This window comes from Charadrius vociferus, unplaced genomic scaffold (assembly GCF_000708025.1).
Source record: "Charadrius vociferus isolate BGI_N301 unplaced genomic scaffold, ASM70802v2 scaffold287, whole genome shotgun sequence".
NCBI classification, from domain to species: domain Eukaryota; kingdom Metazoa; phylum Chordata; class Aves; order Charadriiformes; family Charadriidae; genus Charadrius; species Charadrius vociferus.
The window spans coordinates 3269378-3293290 of NW_009649568.1; the positions used below are offsets into that span (position 1 = coordinate 3269378).

General features: G+C 36.8%; 1 protein-coding gene across 1 annotated transcript; it reads right to left on the reverse strand.

Moving 5' to 3' along the window:
* Nucleotides 1–1932: 1932 nt before the first annotated feature.
* On the reverse strand, nucleotides 1933–17173 carry ARL6 (ADP-ribosylation factor-like 6). Its single transcript, XM_009890101.1, has 7 exons — nucleotides 17051–17173; nucleotides 14501–14562; nucleotides 12465–12533; nucleotides 9977–10071; nucleotides 6039–6168; nucleotides 4565–4620; nucleotides 1933–2195 (listed from the first exon to the last, which is right to left on the reverse strand). Exons 1-7 carry the CDS (start codon nucleotides 17171–17173, stop codon nucleotides 2170–2172), a joined length of 561 nt encoding a protein of 186 aa, XP_009888403.1. The 3' UTR covers nucleotides 1933–2169.
* Nucleotides 17174–23913: the final 6740 nt, after the last annotated feature.

Consider the following 23913-nt stretch of genomic DNA (forward strand, 5'->3'; position numbering starts at 1 on the left):
CCCATTCCCACTCCTTCCAACAGGTCTCCATCCAGCCTGGTGTCCTGGTAGGAAAGGAACAGAAAGAGCTGCTGAAGAAAAATACAAAACCAAAAAAAACCCCACGAGCAGGAACAATAATCAACAGAAATACCTAACTGCTGTTTTCAAAAAGGGCTTACTAACCACATCAGAAAGCAAAAAGTAAGAGACAATAGGGTACTTCCCTCACATTTGTAGGTGGAAGAACAAAACTGTAGGTTCAAACAGCTTCCCAATATAGTAAAAGCAATCCATAAGATAAACATAGTACTTTGTGTAGTCCAGTGTAAACAGACAAAAATAATCAGAAAGCCATCAAGGTCCAGATTATTCGAGAAAGTCAGAAATACAGATTTTATGTGAGAACTTAAATTTTCTTTGATAGAAAGAAATTTATGCCAACTACAATTAAATATTTCCTTTAAATAAGCCATAAGTGAACAAAAATAATTGTATAATGTTTATACTCAGCAAAAGAGGTTTCCACCAAGTATTTTTTTTACCATTTTATCTAATGCGAAGTAAATCAGAAAATTATCTGCTCCACAACTCAGAGGTAGAAAAACATCTCAGAATTGTATGATTTTTCCTCCTTCGTATTTGATTTTATATAATTATTTAGATTAAGAGTTGACAGAAAGCCAAAATTGTCACAGAAAGAGTTGTGAAAGGAATATTTTATGACAAACTGAACTGTCAGAGTTGTAGCATCCTCTAAGAAAGATTTTTTTTACAGTAAGACTTCGTTCCCTCTAGCAAAGCCAGGGAGTTAAAATTAATTGTTTAATAATAACTGAAAGTACATGAAACTGTTCTACCATCCCTTTGCTCCAAATATTCCTCTATATATATATATTAAGTGAGCCCTAGAATGCACGCTTACAGAACATTTGTGTGTTTTATATGTTAATAAGTGTGTGTGGGGGGGCTTTTGCAAGACCTACATATTACATCTCCCACAGGAATCAGCTAATCCCTCAGTTAAATACAGTCTTCAGCATTCCCAGTGCCAGTCTGCTTGTTTCTTGGACAAGGGAAGAGGAATTTAAGAGGAAGAGGTGGCATGACACAAATAAAGTTCTTAGCATTGGCTTACTTTGTTACCTATGGTACATCTTTGAAGTCAGAAAGCTTATTAAAAATTACTCTGAAAGTAAACCAGTTTTTATACACAACAGAAGTATAAGACACATTTCATATTAATGATCTAGTAAACTAGTGAACTGTCCCTTAACTCTGTTTCCAAAATACAACTTTCAACTATATGCTCCTTAAATATGTGGAAGAGCAGTCTAGTTTATTAGAAAGTGTTACAAATATATGCAAATCAAAAAAAGCTTGGCAAAACATACCATTTTATTACAGTATACAGTGCTATTTCCATTTGAAAAGGGACAAACAGATTTCAAATGAAACTAACAGGAAAAAAAAATCTAAGATGTGAAGACCATAAACAAACATATTTAAGTTAAAAAACCAAAACATGCAATGTTGTGTATCTGAAGTTTTATTGAGGGGGAATGCAATTATAACCATGGCATATCATGAAATCAATTCATAACATTTAATTAAAAGTGGTTTCTTAAAAACATCTGCAATCATCTATAACAAATACAGTGAATATTTGAATCCTTGTATCTTAAATCAAAATATTCTTCTAGAAGCCTGTTATAGATGGTTACTAAAAACCCAACATCAAATTTTACAATAAAAAATTGCAGAAATACCTAAAAATGGGCACCTAAAATCAGTAGGCATCTCATGCAGCGGTATTTTAGAAAGTGATGAAGGAAAATAAATATTCCCATTTGGTCAAAAGGCATCCCCCAAAAAAACAGAGGGGTATTTCCTGATGGCTAATTATCACCTAAAACTCAAATGAATGCAGATGTTTATTGTTAGCACAAATCGTTTTTTAAAATATGCTCTCCAGTCACAAGTTTCAATTTAATTCATTGTTGTGCATACCTGAGGTGCTATGTTGTCTACATTCAGTTTTGCTGGAAGAGATACTAAGAGGAAATAAATCAACACAGTATATTTTAGGTGAACTGTTCGTTTTCTTTAAATCATTCTTCCTTTCCAAGGAACTTTGCACACCTACTGAAAAAGTTTGTAAGAGAACGCCATACATCTTTCATTTGTCTCTCATGTCTTCATTGCTTGGATCTGATCTGTTAATAAAAAGAAACAGCTAGTCTTAACACCAATAAAATGAATTCTTCCTATATTTTGCTTTTTGAAAATACAACCCAGTATGTCCAGCTTACAAAACTATAGATGTTTTGGTGTAGTTACAAGAATGGAGGACAATGCAGTTAGAGTTGTTTTCAACTTGCTGTCTCATCCACTTCTGAAATGCTTCCACAGCCTTGTTGTTTCCCCTGAATGTTGCTAATTAAACAGGAAGACTCTTCCACATAATTTAATTTTTATCTTTTCAGGCTTATAAGGTAACTTTGATGAGAATACGGCCTGGAAGTAAAGAAGTATGCATCTGAATTCCTTGTACACCTTTCAGCTTCCACATAACTACACGTGAACTAACTCCCCAACAGCAAGGGATTTAAAGTTTGCATAACTCCCATGAAAAACTTCTTTGCTGTCAGTAGCCACACTTCTCCATACTGCTGCCTGATTGCCACTTCTAAATTCACTTGAAACATTGCCTTAGTGTAAACCTACTGCATCCCCATCACAAAATGCAGAAATCAGCACAACTGCCCACACTAATAGGGAACGTGAGCTGGGTTCAGACTGTTATGAGACAGGTTAGTTTTACTATACTGAAGAATTATTGGTTGCAATACAAAATGGGGAAATATGCAAACCCAGGCTTCACTAGGGAAAAAAGGGAAAAGCTCCTGCCCCTGACTCCCCAAATCTGTGAACTACCTGTAATCAGTCTGCAAAAGGTAACTGAGGAAAGCATGGCTGACAAGGAGAACTGTGCATTTATTAACCAGATGTCATTTCCTCCGCTGAATTTTATGGCACCCACAGGCTGGTGATTTAGGGACCACTATAACTTAAGACCTGTTCAAAATTTTTCCCACCAGTGCTCTAGGAATAAGTAGAAGAACCATAGTAAAAATTCTCTTGAAATATCAAAGTCTTCATCCATTAAAACTATTTGCCAAACTGCACGTGCTTAGGCAACAATACAGTTTCAACCCAACCCCTCCTAAGCTTCTGAGGACACTGAGCCAGGGAGTTAAAGGAAATTCTTTTAGATAAAGCCTATCAGTGAAGAATTTCAGCTCAGAAAATTAAGAAGTTTAACAATCCACGAGAAGTGAATAGTTATGTGAGTGAGTGACAGCAGAAGCATCTGCTTACCGTATTTAAAAATCTACATATACAACTGAACCATGCCTGAAACTAGGAAGAAGTATGTGATTTGGAATCTGCTTCTATGATAGGATGGTGGAGGATGCATCGCTTTTCTTCTGTAGGGTAGTAAATCTCTTTTTAAAGATAAATTTTTGGCTAGTATCCCTTCCTCTGAAAACATGACCAAATGTTTTTGTATTCTATAACAACACAATAAAATAAATCATCTCTTTCTAATTAGCAGTAAGGATTCTAAGTAGAAGACAGTCTGGTATCCACAGATAAGTGGAGAGCTGTTAAACCGGGGACAATGCTGGATATGACTCCGCTTCATTTTGAAGGAAATGAGTTTAGTAGCACTGACTCTGGAGCATTGCTGACATCTGGCGGCTGCCAGAGCACAGAACAGGCCGGTACAGACAGACTGTCCGTCTTGCAGATTCAGATCATACTACACTACCTAATACACTCACTCACAATCTAAGCAACACAAATTAGGGAACTAAAATTAGAATGAGTCTACCAAAACAATACCACACTTCACTATTCTATACATTTAGCAGTATGCAGGAGGACAAGAGACCAGACATGCAACAGAAGGATACAAAGCTTCCATACCAAGTTTGTAATTAAAAACATGCATGAAATACATCATCTAAGCTGGATCTGATATTTTCTATGTAGTTACGAGTGTCTGTATATGCTGTGATCATTATAATGTAAGCTGTTCTTATTTTGGCTCTAGATTAAAGAGCTGAAGTTGAATAATCAAAACTAGTGTATTTGTCTGTGTACTTTGCTTATTTTTCTAGCCTGCTTATTCATGATTTCCTGATACTTAAGTTACGTAAAACTGGGACGAGACAGTAAGAATAAATCAAAGAACAAACTGAACTACCACAATAATAATTTGAAGTGCAGAAGCACGTGGTATTAGTATTGTTTACAGGAAAATATTACACTGTTTGCAAGAGTATGCATTAATATTTCACGGGACACACTTTTGTCAGAGAAACTGACATGATCTTTTGTGTATGTTAAGGAGGTAAATGAAAGGTAAATATGAGATAGAGCATCAGTACTTACTGTGTTATTTGGTCTGACAGCAGAAGTAGACAGAAAGAAAACAAAGGAAATAATAAAGAAAAAACCTTACAAAATGAAAAAGTTTAACAGACTGAAAATAGAGCGAGAATTATGTATGATATACCTTGGAGCCAATCCACACCCTCTTGTAATCCTTCTCCTTTTAGAGCGTCACTGGCACTGAAAAACAAATCAAATTACAAAAACATTGTAAAAAACAGTTTTAGTGGAGTCATCACCATACTTAAAATTTACAGAGTTGCAAAGTAGCATCAGGTACAGTTTACTTGAAGGCTGCTTCCCAAATGATACATTCTAGAGTACATTGCCCATACAGAAACACTGTTTCAAGACGTGAGCTATTTTAATTCCAGTTTCAAGGCAGAGGAGTTGCTCCTAGAACATGAGGGGTTCTAGAATAGCTCCCACACAAGGCAGCCACGTTGTTCTGCAGCACCTCCACTTAGGTAACTCCCTCTTCAGACAATGCTATAAAAGATATTTATACCTACAACAACAGCAATGAAGCAGCACCTTTCCTCCTCCCACACAGTTCCTATACACAGTGACGATGTTGGAGTATTGGAGGAAGAAAGTACAGTGCGTACACACTTCATTAGGAGTGTCTGTTAATATATATTAATATTAAGGCGCACCAAGAAAGTGTAAATCTACCCTTTGAATCACAGGGGTATAACTGTTCAAAGGCTTCTCATTCTGCAGCTTATGAAAACTAACACAGCAGTGAATCTGGACTGTTATTGTGGTTAGCTATAAAATTATCTTCCAAAGAGCTTGGGAATTCATCAGTGTAATTTCTGAGACAAAAAGCAGTGATCCAAAACCAATGCCCAGGTAATCAAGTTTAATATTGAAGGGTGTAAAATGAAAATTGTAGTTTTCAGCAGCATTTAGCTGCTGATTTCACTTTTATTTATAATACCTGAGTACTTTAATAAGACAAAAAATCTTAACTTCTATAAAACACTTCTGTTAAAATGTTTTTTCTTCATGAACACTGACACAAAATTCTATTTATATGAAAGCTTACATCCTTCAGAAAGAAAAGACACTAGCTCCTACAACTAAAAAAATCCCTCAAACTTTACATGGTACAAAGCATACAGCATCCCTCTGAATTCACATGAGAACAGTGTACTAAATGACCTTTCAACAGTAGTTTACTAAAGCATCTGTATAGAAAAAACAAATTCAAAAGGTTTTATTGTTGATATTCTGAAACCTGCAAGACAAACTAGCAGCAGCACTCTAGTAACAATTCTACTAAATTTCCCAGCAAAAAATAATAGCAGCTATTCTGATAAGAACACTGCTTTCTGATTTCACTGGAAGTCTTTCATTTCCTTACTTGGGTAACAGTTCCACTGTGAAAATTTTCAAGACATAGTCTACATAAATGCAATGTGCCTTTAAAACAAGTTTCATAGCAAGTATTGTAATACTATTGTTTCCACACGTGGCAGCACAACATTTTATCTGGTTGGTTTAATTTATGTTAAATAACGCTGATTGGCATGAGAACGCTAAAATATCAATGTACAAAGTAATACCAATTAAGGGTAGACAAGGCAATTTACCAGATATGCCAGGGCTTGTCTTTGATGTTTTCTAATGACAGTAACTGAGATACTTTCACAGATGATATTGCATCCCTGAGGTCCATCTTGTTAGCAAAGAAGAGAATAGGCAGTCGACGGTGCTTAATATCTAGGCATGAGCAGAAAGAGAACTATCATGACATTATGCAACACTTGTTAACCTCTACAAGTAGTAAGCTACAAACAATACAAGAAGATATTTTGCTCACCTGTAACTGCAATTTTCTGAAGGTTGTATCCTACCAAGATGCACACTGTTGGGTCACATGGCCTCTGATGCACGCCTCAAGAACACTCACAAACTTTCAGGTAGGTTTTGGGATTTCCTTCCTCCCCCCCCCCCTACATTTAAAGCTGTAGGTATAAATTGCTGGTGAAGCTAAAGAAAAGGAGATCAAAGAACTGCCTAAAAATGCTGCATGTCTCTGCTTAGTGGGGACTGGATGTGTAAAACGGACAGAAAAATTATTTGTGTTCATTCATAACCTCACAACAATAGTTGCATAAGGGTAGTCTGAATTATCCTTCAGCATCCTGGAGAACATCCATTACTTCATAAAATTTATACAATAGGAAAAAAATGCACAGGTCTGGACATCCCTTATCCTACCTTCACTTGAACAGGGACTTCTTTTCCAGAAGCTCTTCTCAGCTAGCAGTGAGAACTACAGACCAAACCAAGTACACTGGCAATTTCTGGCATATCTACACATGCAAAAGCATAAGCCTTGCTGATTACCACAAAAGACTAAAGAGACATTGGAAAGAAACAAAGTATACCCTCTTCAACCTGACAGATGTAAAACTGCCAAAAAATTACCCGCACCAAGACTAACTGTGAGATTTTTTTTCTACATTATTTAAACAAAAGATGAATTACAAGATTAGACAAAAATCTAGATTTGGCTCTATCAATCAATTCTTGATGGGAAAATAACTTAACACCCCAGCCACCCCCAGTAAAAATTGCTATACAAGCTCTTTTTAAAATAGCAAAGGATATTTCACACAGGAAACAAGCTAAGGATTTATTTAAAAACTTCAAGCGTAAGACAGCTGCCCCTGCTGGGAGGGGACAAAACAAAAAAAACAACCCCAACAAACTATCAATGCTGAAGTGGTTTGAACCTTCCTAAATATGACCTTTTCAAACGCCTACCAAACCTTTCCACAAAATTAGTGGAGATAACACTATCTACCCATACTCAGAGACCATGAGCTCTGACCAAAACACTGACAATTTTAACAACTATTTACTGTATCTGGAGCCATTTTTTTCCTCTGATATCCTCTAACACAAATCAAAGGCCTCAAAATACAAGCACAGAGTATCACTAAATCTCTGTTTTGATTCCATAGTTGAACAGCTTTTGTGTCCTGATTGAAACGTCTACATTCATCTATAGTATAATTAAATGAACCCTCAAACCCACAGGTTGCAGGTTATAGATAAATTAAAATCACAAATTAGTTAACATCACATATGCAAATAGCCAACTTAATCAAGGAAATTTCAGTGGTTTTTTAAAAGCAATTAAAAAGGGGCACAACCTACCCACATAGGTTCATAAATGTACACTTAAAGATGTTTGCTAAATAAAGTGGTACTTGCAGAAATTGACCTTTCCTACCTTATGACATCATTTCTTATTAAGCAGTATTAAGCCCTCACACTTTTTACACTTACTAATGGAAAGCTAACATTTTCTAGTTACAAGTAGTTATGAGTTAATACATTAAAAAAACCCCAGACACTAGATATGTGCGATGTGTAATTTTATGCACAGAATTTCAAATTTACAGAAATTTCAGTTTATTTTAGAAGCATGTGCTGGAGGTCAAGTGACCCAAAAGTCAATATCTAAAACAAGTAAACTACAGACTACCATCTTGTAAAATGCTGAAGAAGGAAGTTTGATTAAAAAAATAATATGGTAACAGTGATCATTAAAGAAGCTATTATTTGTAGAGTGCATTGTCCGCTTATGTAAGTAAAAATAATTTATAGTTCTGATTCACAAAATAGTCCCAGTTAGTACAACTTCTCACCCCGTTAATGCTTCACAGTACACATTCCCTTTCACCTGACAACCTTAGGCAGTCTGGCAAAAAGAGAGGGAACTGTTTTACTGAAGGATTGCTAAGATTTTCAGAGACAGGAATTGATTCAAGGTTGTTAGCCTGCATACATTTAAACCTTAAGTAAACATGTAAATTTAAACCACTCCAGGAGGTTCAGAGGCAGAAGCATAGATGGGGAGAAAGTAGGGTACACAGGAAGAAAAGCAGAACAGTAATACAAATAAAAATATTGATAGAATAGAACAGTTATATATTCATTCAGTTAACAGCTACTTTTATCAAAAATTACCACCAGAAGAACGTTTTATTCTCTTTCGTTCTCTTAGATATGATCTACCAAAATCCAAAACGATAAAATAGAAACACTGTTGCTGCATTTGAGCTGAGCTGCTCCAAGGCAGAACTACAAAACTGCCCTTTCTGGGTTCTAGGGAAAGTAAAGTACTAGGTGTCCATAGAGATGGTCTTTCAGAACTAGAAGGCACAAACACATCAACAACTGAACAGCACTGACCTGCTAGGTCAGCATTAATAGCCTATTAATGCCTAAATGAAAAACCCCACCTAAGCTTGCATCTTCTCAGTCTTAACATTTTTCACTCTCCTGCCTTGTAATAAACCAGTAACTTATTAACACAGTCTTTACCTCCCACCCTCGGTCCTATGTAATTTCCATTTTATGAACAGAATTGCCTTCTATCACCGTGGTTAATACCTGCTTTGGTACATTATCCACCTGCAGCCTTTGGTTCACCTCATCCTCCCCTTTGACCTCTGCAAGACTGTCTTTCCAGTGTTGGCATTTGAAGCAACCCATACCCTTGAACATGAAATTATAGAGGGCCCACTCAGCTCCCACACACTCAGCTACAGCACCTCTGTTGATGAACTAAGGTATTATATGCAGTCTTCATGGAAAATAAAATCACAGTAACATAATTGCCCCTATCACATACTACTTTTCTTGGTTAGAAATGCAAGCCAGCTGCTTCTTTCTTACTTTCAGTATGGCAACCCCACAAGTTAAGGCTCTAACAGCTTAATAAATAAATAAATAAGAAATTACAGGATTATTTCACTTTTATATTTCTTGCATGTAGTTTTATAAACTGGTCAGTCAGTGTGACTACGTAAAGTGCTGAAAGTCAAAATTGCATATTGCTTACAGAAACATTCCACTAACATTGGCTATATGGAAGGGTGAAGCAGTGAAGAATTAACCAATCTCAGAACTTAATTAAAAAAGTGTAGTCTCGTGTAAAAAAAAAAAAAACCAAAACAAACAAACCAACCCCCTAAAGCCAACCTCCCCAATCATGAATCCTCTCATATCCTTTTCCATCCCATGTATCCTTTTATAGGCAAATGAAACTGACTGGTATAATTATCCATCCTTATTTCTGGCTAAAGCATAGTTAAAAAAGAAAAAAGATAATGACGATGAAAAACGTAATTAGATGTTACATTAAAGAAATTAGCTGTCTTCATGGAAAAATCCAGACAGGGAGATACTCTTTTGTATGTGTTTATCATCACATACAGGCTCTCCAGCTTCCAAAGTGTCAAAGTCTATTCTTCTCAAAACAATGCAACTTTTGATCTATATTGATTAATAACAGATCAATCCAACTCAGTGTAGCCAACTGAAGCATGATCAATTTGTAAATCTAAATAGGTATAAAAAAAACCCCAAACTTGAAGACTATTACTGTTCTAGTATTCATGAACGGCTAAAATATTTGTGAAGTACTCAGAACGCAGAATGTGTCAGATAAGGGCTTTTCTTAAGACAATGTAACACATATGGAGACAGAAGGGGAAAAAAGCCTCCTCACCTGGATGATTCAGAAGGGTGTCAAGTTCTTCTTTGGCCACAACCATTCTTAATTTGTCACTGCTATCAATGACAAAAATAATGGCTTGGCCTTCTCTGCATAACATAAAAAGAGCAAAGAGGCAAATTATAGGTTCTCTTAAACTGTAAGAAAAGGCTTCAGAAGAAATACCAAAAAGAAGCAAACAAACCTGATTTTTTTTTTTCCCCTCTCATTTTTGTTGTTGTTATCTACCACTAAGATTTGAATCTAGTCCCATTTCTGAAATTCAACCTTTTGGTAACCTGCATAAATTTTTTGAGACATGAGGTTGTTAGCTGCGTGACTCATACGAGGTTTAGTCTACACAGACCCTTCAGAAAAGCTTGATTTCAGTAATGAGGCTAAAAAATGAACTCTGAAAATGTAACCAGCTGCTATTCTGACAGCATGGTCAGAAAAACAAAGAAAATCAAGACAGGTTTTTGTAGAAATTCTTTATTTCCTACACTAAAATAAGTTTATTTAGAGGAAGAACAATCACCTTTTTAGAAAAAAACTGTGTGCCCACAGCTCTTTAACAACTAAGCATATGCAGATTAATTTAACTTTTACAAAGTCTGCATAAACAGGATCTTTCTTTTGTTTTGAATAACAGGTAAAAACTTTCAACTATTTCAAGTCATTAAGACATTTTGCTGGTGATATGACCACAGTCACAACATATATATATGCTAATCAACTCATTATTTCAGGATATTACTGATATTTTATGACTTGACTTTCCATTCACTGAAATTTATTTGAAAGCAAAATAAAGTCTGACCAATTCAGATGAACAGTTAAAACACCCACAAAAAGTATTTTTAATTTATATTTTAATATAACATTCACTTCTCCCTTTTACATTTCTCTGAGACACCGTTACGGATTCTTCATGCCCCAGCACCATCTACCTTTGTATTTTGATAAGAAACAGTCCTAGACCTACTGAAAAAGAGAAATAACTTGACCAGCCTAAGATTGTATGAGAAAGTTCATTCTTTTCTGGAGTACAGAAGAACTTAAACAGAAAATAACTCTTTTGCTTATTAGCTCAGAATGCCTAAGTAATTTTTATGAGCGTACAGTATTTTTCTAGAGGAATCAGAGTGCTAGCATGTATTTACTACCAAAAATAACTTCACAAACAAGTAACAGTAATAAGGACACAACATGAGTTTACATATATTTAAGACAAGTTTACTCTGAGGACATCCTAGAAGATAGTTTCAAGACAAATAGAAGAAAAGGGCAAGCTTCAAGTACTCCAAAATAACTACTTAGACACAGATACTCGATCAGATTTGATTGCCATTTTGCAATAAATCTTGCTTAACTTTATAAACTGAACAGCACATTATTATTTTTATATTATTCTCAGAAGTTAATTTTAAATATGTGACTACTGCGCTGGATCAGGAACAGAAGTGGACACAAGTGCACAGTTCACTGTGAGCCAACAAACTACCTTAATGTTTAGATGGAAAAAGCAGTTTATGCCACACAAGGGATGAGTTACTGCATTAAATAAGGCAGTCAGAAAAATTATTTGCTTATGAAACACTTGGCTAACATTTTAAGAGCAGCCTAAGGGCATTAGTTATTGAAATGCAAAAGTTTTGGGAAACATATATCTAACACCCTTGAACAATGAAGATCTACCCACACAACAAGTTTTCAAATTGCTGACACATTTTGGACAGAAAGGAGATGAAGTGTTAATCCTCAATTAAATAATACTTTAAGGTCTATTACATTAAATATTGGAATTTAATCAATATAATAACCAGAATTTCTCAGTTCTGTTTCTCCAAGCTATTTATATGTGGTTTACTACTGTTCACCTTACTTAGATCAGCATCAGGTATGACAGAATAACAATAAGACAACATAAACGAAGATTGAAGTTTCATTAGAAGCTAGAAAACCAAAAAATGGTGTCTATTACCAATAAGGCAATATCATAGTGTTATAAAGTACAGCGAATATCCTGCTTAATAAATAACATCTGAGAATACTTGGTCAAGTTCTTAGTTACATATGCCTCATTCTCTGAGGTTGATTTCCCTCACCTCTAAAAATCTCAGCAATCAGCCAATATCTTTTGGGTCTTAAGTCACTTACCTACAGAAGAATAGAAAAATAGGAATCCTAACTCATCTTGGTCCTTTCTTACAGGATTGTTTTGTCTAGTTTCAACATTTAAATCCCATCTTTAGTATGCTCCCCCAATCTTTGAGGCAATGAGATGACCCCAAAAGCATACTGACTAACAGCATATAAAAATTTTCATTTATTTAGAACAGAAAGAAAACTGGTATTTATCCAGAATGACCTTCTGTCAAATACCAGTTGTAAGCCTTCTCTGAATCATTTCTAACCACTAGATATTATCACACTTCTGCTTAAATAACATACACGATAGCTAATATGAACAGCAATGCTTTAAAATAAATGACAGGCTTACTTGTAGTAATGTTCCCAGAGGTTTCTGTATCTGCCTTGACCTGACATATCAAACACTGTGAAAGACAAACTGCAAAGAAAAGAAGTGTATGAGGCACTGAAACAACGAACAAAACCGAAACCTAAACTATTTTCTTTGCTACCCTGACAGAAGAAAAGCCAGATCAATTTGAATCTTCATCAACTAAGAAAGATTCCCAAAAGAACTCTGGTTGCTCTATCTGCCTTCAAACTATCCTACCTGTTTTTGCGATCCTATTATAGAAATATTTCACAATGGAAAATGTGGTGTTTTTTTTTTCTCTGAATAAAAGAACGAAACCAATTATAAAAAGTTACATCAAATACAAAATAAGCTCCCATTCAGCCTCTCTTTTTATCATGTTAGTATCAAATATTTTTTATAATGTTGAGTAAATGAAATTCAGGTGAACCATGACTTAAAATTCATAGCCTTTCTTAAATCCTGTCCCTAGACAGGTACCAGTATCATCCAAAGGCTTCTGCATGCAAAATAAAAGGCTTGTTAAAAAAAAATAAAAATTCCACCTTCAGGAAAAAAAAAAAAATCACATTCTGGTAATAACAGGTTAGTTCAGGTGATTAAATTACAAAGGGTAGTCTTAGCAACTTTGAGATTTCACCCAAACACTAAATACAGCACGTAAATGTAAAGAACATTACAAAAAATTCTGATCCACTCCTGAAATATCTACAGAGGCAACACTGAATTCAATATTAGGCTTTTGTGTTTTGAATAGTCCCAAATAGCTCCCCCAGGTAGAGGCCACACCAAAATGAGCAGGTTTAGAAAAGGAAGCTGTCCAAGCACCCTTTCCGCTCTATATCCAGACATCATCTGATTCTGGACTAGGTATGCCTTGCCACGTATAAAGTTATTAGCAACCCAAAACAATGTTTTGATTGAAATATTAGATTAATGAAGTTTTGGGGTGGGGGTGAGTTGTGAGTTTGTTTGGAGTTTGGTTTTTTTTTTTTTTTTTAATCATTCTACATGGTGTAGTTGCAGGTCATCTCTCCTACTACAGGATCAGAATAAGGAAAGCAATAAAAATCGATTTACATTCTCACACAGCCAAACCCCAAACCTGTCTTATATACTTTACTGAGACAGAATATGGCTGTTGAGCTTCCTGTAAAAATATGAAACCTATCAATCCCACACATCAGCTCAAGGAATAAACAACTATCTTGCAGATCTCTAGTCCACTGAGCCATGCTACTTGGTTTGAAGACTGATGGCACCCAATAAAAATAGTGAGTGTGAATGTTGCAGAATAGAGTGTGAATAGAAGATAGTGTGAATAGAAAAGAGTGTGAATGTTGCAGAATAACTTCCCAGGGAAGTTTGGAGGCCCCACCCCTGGAAGCTTTCAAGGCCAGGTTGGATGGGGCTTTGAGCAACCTGGTCTAATGGGAGGTGTCCCTGCCCATGGCAGGGGGGTTAGAACTAGATGATCTTCAAGGTCCCTTCCAACCTAAACCATTCTATGAGTCTAACCAAAATAATATCTAATGTCACCTGCTTGAAGTATCTTTGTCTCACAACATTCCTTCTCTAAATCTTAGCCCTCATTTAACCAGTGATTTCTTCCTCCTTTTCCTCACCTTTGCCTGTGCCATCTTTACATTGCTAATGCTGTAGCGACCATTTTTCATTTAATGAGATTAGACTGCAATCTCTGCAGAGTCCCTCCAGTGAGAGTGCTTAATGAAATATAGGTTACCATCTAAGCAGCTGTCTCAAGTCTGTAACAGTGTCCTATTGTGAAATTCTTAACAGACAGAAATCAGATGCTTATACACTTTTTTGTTTGTTTTTAAACACACACACAGTTTTATAGCAGCACAAAACATATACTATATTCTAACACTGTCAGTCTTGGTTGATGATTAGGACTCCACAACACATTTCAGTCAGTTACATAAAAAAAAACCTGCTGAAAAAGATAATTAAGTCTAACTATTGCATATTAATTACTAATGCTAAATGGCGAAAATGAAAGAAACTACTACCTCGATGTCTTGAATTTCTCTATACTGAATCCTATTGTTGGAACGATGTCCTGAGTTTGAGCCTTTAAAGGAAAGAAAGAACAAATTTTAAAACCAAGTTACCGAAGGTAAATAAATATAATTGAAACATGAATACATTACAGAACTATTTTTCCCCAAACTGTGCAATATAAAAACTTTCTACAAATCAAGATACTTTATATTAAAAAAGTTCCCAGAAAAGTACAGTAATTCAAAAATCAACGTTTTGTATTTTCTAGGAAATACAGTGTACGCTATTGGACAAGAGCATTGAAGTTGAAGACATTTTAGCCTTAAGAGTGAGATTTCACCCCTTACATTAGTCTGTGTGTACATGTATGTCTGAATATTACCTATGAAATAAATAGGAGATAGGTTAACATGGCAGATAACAGCTTCTGAGATCAAAGTTCACAATATTTGTGCACTATGGAAATCACAATGTAAACCCAAACAAATTTGCACAATACCCCAAGCCTCTTAGATAAAAGAGGATATGCTTCCATCAAGATATTAGATTGGCCATACTCCCAACTTCTGTCAACAGTCTGGAGGAGTCTACTTGACATTGGGAATTACACAGCAGACATTACACAATGGCCTAACCATAGTTCTATTCAAACTACCAGACCACTGGAAGAAATCACCATTTACCACAGAGGAATGGCCAAAACATAAAGCATTATTAACAGATCTGTCTGATAACCAGGTTTACGGCTGAGCTAGCCAAGCAATCTATCAGCTAAGTTGGTACAACAGAATAGTTCCTTTAAGAAGCATCAATATTGAGCAGGGAGAAAGGTCACATCCCTTAAGATTACAGAGCTGTCTGAGAAAGTGACATGCAATCCTTTTACAGACTTTCTAGAGCCCCTTATTAAAAACACTATCTATAAGCAGTTGATTCCTCACAGACAACTGAAGCAAGCTTAGCTTGTTCACCTGCAGCTTCATTATGAAATGGCATTCCACCATCATAAACAGTTTAGTCAACAGTTCCTGTCAACAAGGGAAAATTTGTGCAGAGTAGTAGAGGTGTTATTTCTTTAACATTTATTTCAAATGGACGTATCAGACTCAGAAGAAACAACTGCAAACAGATAGAGAAACATCTGTATTTGCCATACAACTAATATATTGCTCATAGGGCAAAGTAGCAGTTCTTCTTAAGAAGGCTGGGTTGATCCAGAGATCAAAATCATTTGTCCATTGAACTTACTAAAAATAAACAATTTCATGAAGTTTGATCTAATGACATTTGTTACACATTAGAGAATTTGTCATATCTTGCAAGGACAGGACTTACACAAGTTGTATGCAAAGCTACCCTCCTCACATTAAATTAAAACCTTCAGAAGTAAATTCTCATTACACAATTTACAGTAAAGCAAACAAATTCTATTTATTCTACTTGTGTAATTCCCTTGGGACCTTCTCTAATACCTATTATTGTGATAAATCTTAAAGTCTGTGTTCAACTCTAGTTAGGAATGCTTTATTGCTTAAGGCATGACATAAAAACCATGCTACAATGAAGGTCTCAAAAATTGTATAAGTATATAATTTGCCTGGTACAAATACATCATTTCCCCCAAACAATTGGCAGCAGATAGGAAGCAGTTTATAGTCTTTGTTTATAAATCTGTTTAATTTTCAGTGGAAGAATAATTGCTAGGAATGCTAGAAAGACTAGCTGACTCTTTACCATGTTACATTTTTTAAACAGCGCCCAGTGGTACTCTTCAGGAAAAGTTAATGGAAGTTGAAAACCAAAAGCTGTGTCCTGATGTAAACAGCAGAAATCACAGTTTCCCAGATGCATATAGCCAAGATGCACAAGCCTCTGGCTTTGAACATGCCTACCAAAATCCACTTATTTCTATTCTATAAACACACCTAGGACCAAGGTAATCCTACTTTAAATTTTGCTTAGAATACTAGGCACTCTTAGTGGCCTGAAAACCACTTTTCACTGCATAAATGAACTGCAAGTATAAATGCTACTTATTTTGAAAGCTATTCTGCTTTAAAAATGCTGAAGTCACCATTAAATGTGCATTTTCTCACTATTTCCTGTTTTATTATATACTTATTATTTCTCAGGAAGAGATTAAAATAAACGTGATAAATGTAGATGAGTACAAGTTGTATAACAACTGTATTAATCCCTAATATTCAACACACCACTCGTAATTGCAATCCTGTAGCAATTATTTAAGTGACTTAAGAAAACTGTTTCAGATCCTGATTTCAGCCATCATAAACCCTTCCTTACTAGGTGATCTTACAAAAAACGTGCCACATTAACAGTGGTCTTTTGGTAAGTGTTTTCATAATATGCACGAGGATGCTTACATTTAGTTTTATTTAGCTGGAAATTCTTAAAATATTTGTTCCACTGTACGAAATAAAAAAAACTCTTCACATCTTTGCCATGGTCACATTTAGTATAACAGCATGCAAAAACAGTTTAAACAAACATCAATTCTGCAGTAAAAACATCAACAGTGAACTAAGTAAGCTACTTACATTTGAAGGTTTAAGTTTATTTATGATTGTTGTTTTGCCGCTATTGTCCAATCCAAGGCACAAAACGTGAACCTCCTTTTTCTTCAGCCCAAGCCATCCTGCTAGCTTGTCAAACAATCCCATAATTCTGGCTCAAATACACTGGGATCACCTGTTGTTCAGAAAATTGGGGAAGGAAATAGCTGTTGGAAAACCGTTACATGTACAGCAGTGCTAGCACAGTAGGTGGGCATGTGGCTAAGCAGTCCTTAAACTTTTAAAAGCACAGTGTGAATAAGACACTATACAAACACTGTCACAGCGGGTTTGCTTGGTATACTAAGCAAATGGAGTGTAAGCTGATTATAGCGAAGAAGCCTTGATAGAAAAGTAGATTGGCCGTTTATAGCCCTGTCTATATAATGCAATGTCCTTGATTCACTGGGTAGCAATATTGCTGTCATTCTGAGGAGTCCAAATAGAAGCACAACTGCAATGCCTCCTTACCTTCCACCAAACTGAAAAAAAAGGAAGACCATTACCTCTCACTTCAAATTGTCAGTAGCCCGGTCAGTTATCATAACGTAGAAAACAAAGCAAAATAATGTTGCCCTTCTTCAGCACATGGTAGGTAATTTACTGAACCCTGAAGTACATAAAGTACCCTCTGTCAATTCAATTCAAACTCTAATTGTAACAGGCTTTGCTGATATTAACATGTATAAATTAGGAACTCATTCACTACAAATAGAAACTGATTATAATAGATCCAACAGACATGAAGCCAGACACCGTAACATTCACCCACACCTCAGGTAGATGCCAAACTCCTACTCCTGCCCAGACACTGACTGAAGTTACCTGGCAGTAGCATTTGAAGGAGCTTACATCATGCATTCCCCTTTTTTACCTGGCTGAACATGTTTTGCGAAGAGTAACTCTCTTCTATCCCGAATGAATTCCACTAAGAATAATTTCAGCAATCAGACATCTGAAAAATTTATGACCTATTCAATAATAAAGTATTTAATTAATGCCAGAGGAATTTTATGGAGTGGTGAAGGTTGTTTTTAATCTTAATAAAAAAAAAGCCAGACACCACTGGACAACTCAGATTGCGATCTGAATTACCCCAGAAAATCACAGCAGGAGGAGGAAGAGGAACAAACATCAGTGACAAGTATTTGGCCTCACTTCTTCGCTAACTGATTACAAAACAACGATTAACTGCATTTTAATAGAAATTTTTTAAACTTGGCATTTATAAAGTCACGTAAGCCATCACCTTTGCTTACAGTATGATTTTATCTTTTTTTAATACAGATCCTTTTTAAAGCTTTGTCTAGTGCACTTTGACTCAAGAGTAGTAGCGATCTACAGAACGGCTATGTGTGTAACAGCTACACACAGTTGTAACCAGATTAAACAAACCCAACTTTAGTTAAAGTAATTCCCTCAAAGAAAAAAGGTCATGGTTTTTCTTCTAAATCCCTGTTTTATGCCCCACTCCTTTTTTAACACACATACAACTCTGCGAGCAGATTAAAGCTTACTGTTTATTATCAAATTAACCTGAAAAAACCCTGCTTCAAAACACATTACTTTCTAGTCCGGTCGAGAGCCCTACCTATACATTCTGGCTGATAGGGTCCAAAAAAATACCTTGCTGGTACACTTAAAAATGAAAAGGAGAAAATGAAAGCACTTAAGAGGTACTTCCGGGGCTTCACTTTTAAACCCCAAACTCTAAATACACATTCTTGGACAACAGCTCCTAGCAACATTTTAATTATAGCCATTTTTTCTAGGAGTTTTTCCATAACATTTGGCAAAGCCATTATTTAAGAATACAACCAGGAAAAGTGTGTCCTTGACTTTTTGCCCTGCCCCTTTTCTCCCATTCTTTTCCTCAGCTGTGAAGACTTACAGCAGTTACAGCTGGCACAGGTCCCTTCTCTTGCCAGCTGATATTTAGCATACGATGCTATATAGCATACTTTAGACATGTCCTAAAATCATTTAAGACAAAGTTTGGTCCAAGAGCTTGTTATCAAACGCCATAAACCTTTATCAAGGACTGTAAGCCTGTCTGAGGCATCAGTGATTAACATTTGTTGTGACTAACCAGGCTGCAAAACTCCTGAAGATAAACCAGTCATGTAAGGCATTTCGAGCAGCAGTGGTTTGCTGCCAGGAGGCAGAGCCAGGTGAGCCGCACAGCTCTGCGGATGCTCCCCAGAGAGGGGCCTGGCCAGGGACAGCCACCTCTCTCCGGTGGCTGCTAAGCGAGACACTGCAACCCGCTACTCCAAATTATCAGCAAGCTAAACCGGCAGCGACAATCCATAGAATGATAGGCGCATCGTAGGTTTGAGTTTTTGGGAAGGCGGCCAGGGTGGACAGCCTGCGGAGATCCCTTCCAAACTAAACGCCACTAAGAGTCCAATTAATTCACGTGGATTACTTAAACGTAAACACCGAGATACCAAGGCTGCCTAAGCCGCCCACAGGAGGCCCTTTCAGATTAATATAATTTAAAACTCCAGCTATAATTTATTTTTTTGTTGTTTTTCGTTTTTTTTTTTTTTTTTTTTTTTTTAAGGAAGGATGGTGTGGTGTGGTTTCTCACGTGCAGGTGTTCTTTAGCTGTTGTCCAATAGGTCTGTGTTTTGGAAAGCTGAATAAAGCTGTGTTCTGGCCCTGGTTCACAGTTCACAGATTATTATTGTGATGCTTCTGGCCACAGAATTTATGAATCTATAATGAGAAAGCTAAAATCAATTAGATAGGAGCACAAGAAAGAAGTGGTTGAAAACTATTTTGGGGAATGTTTATAAACATAATGAACTCAACTGTAATCTCTGAGAGACGGAGATGTTAAGTGCCTGAAGCACGAGTTCTGTGGTAGATCCCAGCATGCCCCGAACTCACTGAAACACGTCTGTTCTGTACTGTGAATGGGCCTACAACATTTGGTCACAGGGATGAGGTATTACCTACAGATTTGTGCAGGGCCTGTGCTCCTAACTGTACTGATGACTTAATTCTACAAGACCATGTCTTTGCATCTTTCATTTCTGGAATGAATCTTTGCTTCAGGACGAGCCAAAGTGTTGTGTTTCTTCTTTTTCTCCCCAAACAAATTAGTCTAGAGGAAGGTGGACTGGCTTTGAAAAGGAAGAAATGGGAACCTCATCGTCTCCGGCGGCTTTGCGTGTTGCCGCTTCAGCTGTGCCCGGGCGCCTGTCACGGACACCGGGCGGGCGCCGGATGCTGATCGCACGCACAGACCGCATCCTTCTCATCCTTGGTGTCCAGCGCCGGTGTAATTTTTTTTCCCGACCCCTGCTGTTCTGCCTTTCTAGCACAGCTGCAAGAGGAGCTCTGAGTTAGAGAAGTCCTCTGTAAGAAGAAAAGCCTAATAAGAAACTACACCGAAGGTGTTCGCAGCAACTCCCGTTCCTAAGCAGGCAGCTTGGTGGAGTACAACGTTCAGGGAAAACCTTAAACCCTCCTGACATGTAGGTAATTACAGCAACTGGGGTTTGGGAAGAAGGCAGCTTGGTTAGCATATAGAAATACACATTGGTATTTTTTTGCCACGTAGCATAGCCCAGTCAGACTGGTTCTAGGTCTGCTGCGCAAACTTAAAATTACTTAAATCACTTAAAACGAGCTCCAGAGAGGAGCTTAACTGGAACAGTAGCATGAGTTTTCCTCACTGTCACCTCCGTGGAGGTACTCATAGGCTGTAGGAGACGGTTGGTATGGCGATCCCTGTGTTCGGCCCGACACCCTACACTGCAGACCCTAAGGAGACCCTCCGTGGTCAAGCGGAAGTTGAGGCAGGGAAGCGCTCAGCATGCAGTGCCATACTCATCCCTCACGGACCGGCAGCGCAAGCCAGCCAGCTGGAGCAACTCAGTCCCTTACGCTCCCCTCACTACAATCCGCTATTTCTGTAATCCCAGATCTTAAGCATAGTTTTCGGTTTGCTCTTCACTTCTAAACAGAAGGTAAGAAATGACTGAGGAGGACTGAGGAGTGGAGCGCGTCCCCCACCCTCTGCTTCCCAAAAGGAGGTCTGTAGTGCTCCTTGGCTGAAAGAAGCAATTTTCCTTCACAGAGCTACACCCCTCGTTATGAAAAACCCTAATCTAGTTTCACCTATACTGAACACTGCTTTCAGTCTACTGTCTCACCTGCTGCCCTGGAGAGAGGAGTGAGAGCAGTAGAAATAACTGATAGTGATGTGGACAGTTCTTTTTGCTAAAAATCCCAAGTCCAAAAAATCCAAGTCCATAAAATCCCAGTTATAATGCGCTTCACATTAAACTTCAAAGATTAAAAATACGACAAACATTTTGTCTGTTGTTTGGCTTTTCTAATTCTCATCGTTGCTTTTATTGTTATTAAAGGTTTGAGGTAAATTACAATCTGGATTTCATGATTTCCCTATACCCAGAAAGGTTCTAACTAAAAGATGAGATGACTTTATGAGCCATTAAAGAAAACTCAAGTGGCATAAATCTCACAGTGAAATTCTGGGTTGAAGCGCTTTCTAAAAGCTAATGAGGTTGTGGGGTAAATATGTGTTAGAAGAGAGTGTCAACTCCTACTTTTTATACTAAATCGGTCTGTATCTAAGAACTAGTTCTAAACTGAGTGAAGAACAAAGAATGGCAAAGGCATTTCTGTAAACAGATCTAGAATGAAATATTAATTCTTCGTTACAGACACCATGTTAAACCTGACAGTCGTTAGTGAGAAAGCTCTTCCCAAGCAAAATATAAAGGATGTAATGGCCTGTGGACATCTGACATTCATTTCCTATTAATCTACACAAGCTTCTGTTCAGTGTTGCATTGCATGCATATGATGTTACAAAATGAATGGCTAATTATAATTTTAAACTTTTTGAGGTAGGGTTTGATTATTGTATGTGGCATTCACTTCTTTGTGAATCACTGTGTGTTGCCCTGGCATTATTTACATAATACCAGTTTTAAAACTGCATTTGTCAGTGAGAGTTTTGTAAAACACTAGGGAAGGACTTGCATGAAAGGAGTTGCAGGGCTCAGTGAACCACTATAAGGAAGGCAAACAGTACTGAAGAATCTTAATAGCACATTAAAATCTATTTAAAATTCAGATTCCCAGTGTTTCTCAAGATGGAGAGGGTGCTGCTGTTTGGAACTTTTAATATGTATACTTTTTTTCTTGATGTTGTTAACCGTTTGTGCATTTTGACAAGGCGTTTATCAGAGCATAAATGCTCAGTGGTAAGCACAGAAGAGGCCATTATAATTAAGCATTCTTTTGCTGAAAAAAAACAACACCTTGAAGCATCTCAAGTGTTAGAACATATTGCCGGTCCATCTTTATTAGTACACCACCCTGTGTTAAGCAGCTGGGGTTTTGCATGATCATGTATGACAGGCTTCACTGTGTATCATTATAGTAGTAACTTAAGGCAAAACAAACACCATTAACTCAAAAATAACCACCAGTACTGTAACTTTTATTTGCTAATAAATATCTTAATAAACAGGCTTACCCCATCTGTAAGACCTGATAATGCCTCTTAGGAAATCATAGAAAAATAAAATACAATAATAATCAGTAACTTGTACTTTGTACAAAAGTCTTATTATGTTGCTCAGCAGGTAGCTTTGCCAAACCCCATATTCTTTCTGCAAAGAGATGGCATATGTAATGCAATTCACCTTAAAAACACCCTAATGTTGAGAGCTGAGCATTCTATTACACAATTAACTTGTAGGCATGCCAGCACATGAAAATTTACATGGAACATCATATTATCATAGGAATATAATAATAATAATAATAAAAAAACCCCCACCACTTTTCAGTAAATAATAACTTCACTTCTAATGTAAATTCCCCCTGGGACTGCAAATCAGTATATTAAGCTTTTTATTTCATGGCTATTCCTACAATACCGTTATAAACTGGTGAAAAGGCAGAAAGAAAAATGCAGTGGGAACATGTATGGGAGATACATCACGTGAAGGAAAGTCATTCTGAGCAGTGAGGCAGTCCCAGGGGAAAACATGTATGGGAGATATATTACGTGAAAAAAGTTATTCTGAACAGTGAGGCAGTCCCAGGGGGAAACCAACAACACCAGCTGTGAAATGTTCAGTCTCTCAGAATGAGTAGATCATGCTTGCTGTGTGCAATGTTACACAAGTTCAGACCCATGAAGATACAACTTAGAGGTACAGTACCAAGGCTGCTCTTCTGTGAGATGAACGGTGAAGACTGAGTCGCGGGTAGTTGTCATTATTCAAATACATCTTGATAAGAGGAAAAGAAGCAACAGCAAAACACATGTTATCTGGGGTCTTTAAAGAAAAGGTGGGTTTCAGACTACTGTAAGGATATGAGATCTGTGCTGAGGCCACGGTTTATAAAATAGTTTGCGAGTATTATGATTATACCATTACTTTTGAAGCCATCTACCTTTGAAGTTTTGACATGGCTGCTTAAATAGATAATCTAAAGTGTCTGTCATCAAATAGTTATTCATATATACACATACATTGATACATTTTATGGCTATGCTAGAACAGCAAACTATGAAGAGCAGTCATATTTAGTTGTGTACAATCTAATTTCACTGAAGAGACAGAGATTAAACCCCTTTTTAATTCAGATACATTTAAAACCAACACACAGAAATAGATGGAGGCTATCCTGAGAAAACATACCAACCATGTTATCTTCCAAGAGTAAATCAAAGCTAATTTTGGGAAGGTAGTCAAATCTTTTGCTTGTATTTTTTCTGTAAGTCTAAGTGATTGTTTTTTAAAAAAACTGATGACAAAATGAAAACAATTAATTCCAACTTGATCAATGAA